The sequence below is a fragment of the Setaria viridis genome, chromosome 7 (assembly GCF_005286985.2).
Source record: "Setaria viridis chromosome 7, Setaria_viridis_v4.0, whole genome shotgun sequence".
Classification (NCBI taxonomy): Eukaryota; Viridiplantae; Streptophyta; class Magnoliopsida; order Poales; family Poaceae; genus Setaria; species Setaria viridis.
Window position 1 is genome coordinate 32731432 of NC_048269.2, and position 6868 is coordinate 32738299.

Genomic DNA, 6868 nt, shown 5'->3' on the forward strand with positions numbered 1-6868 from the left:
TTTTTCGGGGGGGATGGGGGGAGTTGGGAAGTAGGCGAAGCTAAGCAACCAGGCAAAGCGAGACGAGGGGGCAAAGGGGCAAAAAAACCAAAATACGTCGTCCACCTCTGGCTGTTTTGCGTTTCGGTCCCTCCCTTTCGTCGCTTTCGCTGTCCCTGTCGACCATGGTGTACTGTTCCTCGAGGGTTATTGCTCGGCGCACGCAATGGGGTGCGCTGTACTATATTATCCTGACAGACTCATGAGGTGGCAGCACACTCTTTGTTGCTACTCTATAAGCCTTGGTGTATAGATGTCCATTCGGGCCGCCCGGCCCGGTCCGGCATGGGCTCGGCATGGCCCGTTCGTTTTCGTGCCGGGCCTGGCCCGTCACGATAACACCCTCGTGCCGGGCCGGGCCAGCCCACGGGCCTTGGGGGCTGCCCATACACGGGCCCGTGAGGGCTTTTTCGTGCCGGGTCGGCCCGAAGGGCCCGTCTTTTTTTACGGGTCGGGCCAGCCCGCAGCCCATATTCACAACACACAATGTCACAATCACAGAATCACAATCACAAATTCACAATTCACAATTCACAATTCATTTCCGCCAAAAACATGGAATAACAGACAGACAGACACAATCACAGAATAACAGACAGACACAATCACAAATTCACAATTCACAATTCACAATTCATTTGAGCTGTTTAACACTTGATCTGTGTGATCAAGTGTTGGCTGCCTCATTAAAAACCTTTCTAGGTAAAAACTCACCCTTGTGAGAAAACCCTAGGAAGGGAAAAATAGTACAGCCAGCTCATGCTCATTGTTTCAATTCAACATTACAAAGAGTTTGAGACACACACAGACACAAAACATTACAACATCTAATGAACAACTGGCCAAGCTCCATGCTCCAACAGGCAACAGGCAATCAGGCATTCAAAGTCAAGTCTCCAAGTCCAACAGCAACAGGCAACAGCCAACATACAACAGGCTTCACTCTTCAGGACTTCAGGTTGCTCCTGGTCCTGGGGTAGGCCTGGAGGTGCACAAGCACAAGTGCACAACAGGGCAACATTAGCTATTAGTGTTTGCAATTCAAAGAATTTAACAAGATGAGTATCACTTACTGACTAGGAGTAGCTTGGCCTTCATCCATGTCTGGGTAGGGGCTTTTGTAAGTTTCCTCTAGTTCATTGACCTCCTTCTCAATATCATGTTGGGCCCTTGCATCTCCCAACTCCCAATCCTTGAGGCAGGTCAGCATCTCCACCGTCTCAGGTAGCAACCGTCGGCGCCGCTCCTCAATCACCCTACCAGTTAGACTAAAACAAGATTCCGAAGAAACAGTGGAAACTGGAACAGACATAACATCTTTAGCAAGTATGGACAAAATAGGATAGGATAGCTTGTGCTCATGCCACCAACTAAGTATGTTGAAGTCATCATCATAGCAAGAAATAGTATCACTGTCCAGGTAGGATGACAGCTCTGAAGCAGGAGATATAGGAGGTGTAGATGAAAGAACAGGAGAACCACATGTACCAGGACCACCAAAGATCTTACCCCATGCTGTTCTTTTCTTACCAGTAGCAGCTGAAGGTTGAGCGGGCCTTTGCGATCGAACTGCACCAAACTTGTTTTCATACTTGTTAAACAACTTATGTAATTGAGTTCTTACCTCAGTGAAATAAGAAGAGTAATCAACACCAACTGTTTGAGAAAGAAGTTGGAGAACATTATGAAAACCTCTCACCTTGGCTCTAGGATCCAAAATGAATGCAAAGGAATACAACAGAGGTATGTGCTGCCAATACTTGAGAAACTTAAGCTTCATGGGAACAACAATATTTCTGAGCAATGGATCAGAATCTTGGCCATGCAAATGGCCAGCAATCTCAATAATATGATGCAACATCAAAGGACTCGTAGGATAGTAAACACCAGATAAAGCAACAGTGGAATCATAAAACATTTCAAGGAACAGCAAAATTTTCTCAGCAATTACCCAATGGTTTTCAGTCAGAAGTGGCTGGCCATTGTGCACATAATGAGCAGAAATAAAGACAGAAAAGACATTCTTATATGGTAGTAGATGTTTGAGCATGAGATATGTAGAATTCCATTTCACATCCATATCTAAACCAAACTTACGAGGGCGTACCCCCTTGAGAATGCAGAAGTTATGGAAAGCTGCAATGCGTTGATTAGAAGAGTTCAAAAAAGAGATTGCAGTCCTAAAAGCCTCAAGATAAGCCTTGATCCTCTTCAAACCAGACTTGACTATGAGATTGATAATATGACATGCACAACGTTGATGCAAAAGACCAACAAGTGCTTTATCAGAATCAGAATCAGAATCAAGAGGTTCAGGATCTGGACCTAGATAACCAACAAATTTGGGAATAAGTGTGGACATGGCAGAAGTATTAGCAGAAGCATTGTCAAGTGTGATAGAGAAAATTTTATCCTGTAAACCAAACTCAGAAACAACTTGTTCAATACGCTCAGCAATGTTAACACCAGAATGGGAGCAATCAATCAACCTAAGAGCAATGACTCTCTTCTCTAATTCCCAATCAGCAGAAACAAAATGTGCAACAACACTAAGGTAGTCCTCCTTGGCATTCCCTGACCAAATATCAGAAGTAAGACAAACAGAAGAAACATGAGACTTCAAAGTATCAACAAGAGAAAGACGACGCTCGTCAAAGAACTTGGCAAGATCTCTAGAAGTGGTCTGTTTAGAAACTTTAGCAAAACGAGGGTTATGAGCACGCTGGATGTACTCCACAAATGCCTCTGTCTCACCAAAGCCTAGGGGAAGATCAAGTCTAGCAATCAACCGGCACAATTCTTTGCGAGCAAGATCGGGCTTGTATTCCCAATTAATAATTGAGCCATCAGAATGGAATTGCAGATGAGACTGAACAAGAGAAGAATGGTTTTGTTTAGCCAAGCACATCTTCTGGTGCCGGAGCAAATGGCCAGTACCAGCACAAGACCGGCCAGTAAGAATGTGAGAACAATGACGGCACTTGGCAGCGTACCTTACCTTCTTCCCGTTGGCGCCTTCCTGGAACAACTCCTCAAAGTCATTCCAGGCAGCAGACCGCCGCTTCCCCTTGCGGACACTGGTGCCCGTTGATGTAGTTGGGGTAGAAGATGGGGTAGAAGATGGGGTAGAAGGTGGAATGGTACCTCCGGCACCGGCAGCATCCACATTGACGGGAGCAGCAGAGCTACCGACGAGTGGCACGGCTCCGGCAGCCACGTCGTCCTCATCGTCGCCTGGTAGAACAGAACAAGAAGAGGAACAGGAAGACAGGAACAAGAAGAGGATCAGGAAGACAGCTACAAGAAGATGAACAACCAAACAAGAACAAGAAGAGGAGGAGCAAGAAGTTACCTGGCAGGCCACAGGCCCTTAGGTCGTCGTTGATGGTGTAGTTCTCGTCCATCACGACGACCTCCTGGGGCAAGCGGCAGCCGGGGGCCGGGGCGTCCCTCAGGTCTCACTGTCTCAGGCCTCAACCGGTCCGTCACTCAACGGCGCGCGGCACCCGACGGGGCGACGGATACCTGCGACGCCGGAGCCCGGAGCAGGAGAAGAATACAGTTACCTGCAAGAAGAGGATCAGGACAACAAGAACACGATCAGGAGGATCTAGTGATCTACATCAGGAGAACAAGAAATGGATCAGGGGGAGGGGGATCTACCTGCGACGCCTCAGCGGCTCAGCCCGGGCTAGAGAGGACGACAGGAACAAGATCAGGAGAACAAGAAGAGGATCAGGAGGATCTAGATCTAAGGATCCGGAGGATCTAGATCTAAGGATCCAGATCCAGATCAAGATGTAGATCCAGATCAAGATGTAGATCCAGATCCAGGGAGGCGGGACGGAGGAGTCGAGGCGAGGAGGCGGTGCGCCGGTGCCGGTGGCAAGCCGGCAAGGCAGAAGGCACCAGGGAGGCAGCCAGGCAGGCAGGCGCCAGGCGGTCAGGAGGTGAGCCGGGAGGCGGGAGCGGAGGACGGGAGGAGTCGAGGCGAGGAGGCGGCGCGCCGGTCGCCGTCGGCCGTCGCCGACTCGCCGGGTCAGGAGGAGCTGAGGAAGTGAGGAGGCGAGGTCGCGAGGAGCCTGGAGGCGGGAGCGCGAGCGCAGGCGCGGAGGCGGAGCGGAGGAGACGAAGAGGCGGGGAGGCTGCGGCTGCGGGCGGAGGGGAATGGGAGTAGGGTTTGGGAGGGGGGGCGTCGCCGGCCGCGACGGCTTATATACGCCCCCCCTTCCGCGTTGCTGGGCCGCCGGCCTGCTGGGCCGCTCCGTTTTGACGGGCCGGCTACGGGCCGACTTTCTTTTTCGTGCCGGGCCGTGCCGCCCGTCGGGCCGAGAATAAGGCCCACGCCCGGCACTATGCTGCGGGCCGGGTCAGCCCGAGTCCGAAAAATTACGGGCCGGGCCGGGTTAGGATCGGACTAAAAAAACGTGCTCCGTGCCGGGCTCTCGGGCTGCGGGCTGCATGGCCAGATATACCTCAAAGGCACCGCCGTTGCACCACCACTACTAGGCGATAGAAAGCGGCCCCGTGTCCTTTTCACTTTCCCGAGCCTTTTCCAAGCATGATCTGCCGTCGACGGCCCCACGGTGGACCCAGGGGATCTGGAATCCGCGGATTCTTTAAATCGTAGCGTTACAGATGGGCCAGTGCTATGCGTTCTCCTTGGCAAGAGGAACCGGGCCGGCGGCCGCTGCCTGGCCTCTGTCCAGCTGCCCACCAGGTACATACTCCGGCAGCGCGGCGCAGGCGCGGCCGTGAACGTCGCATTAGTGCACTGCCCAATTCAAAAGCCGTTGCAGCCTTGGAGTTGCATAGGATGGTACACTACCAGTACCAGATAGCACTACAGCTCGTGTTGTCGCGGCGAAAGGGCTTGCAATAGCTGCACGACGTGTCGGCCTGCCGAGCTCGCAGGATCTTTTTGTATAGTGCGATCAGTTTATACTGGGCGTGATGCTTGTAGCCTGAAATTAATGTCCATCGCAGCTTGCAAGTACTGTATAAACTTTCTTGAAATTTCACTTGGTGGAGCGCTCACGAAGGGGGCACGTCAATATGATAGGATACTGCTGGAAGATCGACAGCAACTGTTACCAAGCAATGAACATGTCCTGTGCCTAACCTTGCTTGATCTTGATGCTGTGAGTGTCTGGCTATGTTAGCGCGCACGTACTTGATCCCCGGCGCACAATACAACTTGCCAACCTAATCCTCCAGCATATGCTCGATGATATTGGGTTGATTTTGAAAGATTCACCTGCCAATGCCTCATGCGTGGCGTCATTCCCATTCCAGGAAACAACACCCGGCATCGTCGTGAAGTTTCCTTTGGTTCTTTTCTTTTTCTTTTCTTTTCTTTTCCGGTGTTCCATTTGTTTCTTTTACATGTTGCATGCATCATGCACGCATGCAATTTCCTTTTGCTGACTGACTTGCACTAGAACGAATGTTCATTTGCAGGGAAGAAATAAAAATACCGAAGGACTCACAAAGCATGCTAGCTAGCTTGTGTGTGCTACCGGTTGATACTGACAACATAGTTTGCACAAGGAAAAAAAAAGCCTCAAATGTTGGGCAAACTCTGATTGGCTGCTGCCTGACGAAATGACGTCTTCAAGTGCCCCTGTGTGCTCCGTGACGTTCTTTGTTGGGTCGAAACTCGAAAGGGATGCGACTGCGTGTCATAGATTCTTTTGGTCTGAAATTATCTTGGCACCTGAAAATGAGGGGTAAAAGGAATCTCCAAGTGTGTGGCAATGAAAGGACACGTAGCTGTTGCTGAAATGCACACGGGATTCTGAGCGTTTCATTCAGATTCTTCAAACTTCTTGTCGATCCTACTACCGATGGCATTAAATCTGAAATCACACGCAGATCACGGGCATTATATTTTCATTAGTACAAAAATCCCTTGAGAAAATATCACTGCGAGTGAATAGGGGTCGTTTGCAAACTTCAGTAGAATCCAACAGTTCCTTTCAAAAGGTCACACAAGTTGCTATACATACATAAAACTTCTAATTAATATATTTCTTAGGGTGCTTAACTGAAAATTTACCAGCTAGCGAAACTACTCCCCTTGCCAATTTATCACATATACTATTTTCCATTTTTTTTCCTAACTAGTACCAATTCCACCTCCTAAGGTAGGTAAGACTCGCCCCATATGGTAATAATTCCAGCGAACTAAAAAAAACTTACAATCGACAGTGATTCTTGACCGATTAAATTACCAATTTAACGCCGCCCTAGTTACGGGATCGTGTTTAAAGAAAGCTAATCCTGATTAAAAATGGATTCGACAACAATCCAGCAGTGGAATCTGCACGCAATCCGAGGAATTAGCGCATAACGACGGCCCCGGGGCCAGAGATTCCATTGCCCGTGCAGTGCGTGACCACAGTGCGCATTCGTCAGATTCCAAGCCCTTGTTTACTTGGTGAATTTAGGAGGTGCCAAATTACTGTAGCAACACTGTAGCGTTTCGTTTGTATTTGTGAATTATTGTCCAAACATTGACTAATTAGGCTCAAAAGATTCGTCTCGCAAAGTACAACAAAACTGTGCAATTAGTTTTTAATTTCATCTACATTTAGTACTCCATACATGTACCGCAAGTTTGATGTGATGGGGAATCTTCTTTTTGCATAGTACCAAAGTTGGGAGTTGGGAGTGAAGTAACCAGGGGCAACTTGCGTGCTGGCCTGCATGGATTCCACAAGCTCGGTCACCTCAGAATCGCACCCACCCCTGATCTTCTGCGCCGGTAGCTCCGGCAGTCCGGCTTCCGGTCTGCTTCAGCTACCGGCAGTCAATTGAAGCGGCTTAC

The 6868-nt window shown here is 49.4% G+C and overlaps 1 protein-coding gene across 1 annotated transcript; it reads right to left on the minus strand.

Moving 5' to 3' along the window:
- Positions 1–553: 553 nt before the first annotated feature.
- Positions 554–3986, minus strand: LOC140223348 (zinc finger BED domain-containing protein RICESLEEPER 2-like). The gene is made up of 3 exons (XM_072295039.1): positions 3703–3986; positions 3392–3605; positions 554–3273 (listed from the first exon to the last, which is right to left on the minus strand). Exons 2-3 carry the CDS (start codon positions 3441–3443, stop codon positions 1109–1111), a joined length of 2217 nt encoding a protein of 738 aa, XP_072151140.1. The 5' UTR covers positions 3444–3605; positions 3703–3986; the 3' UTR covers positions 554–1108.
- Between the last annotated feature and the right edge of the window lie 2882 nt (positions 3987–6868).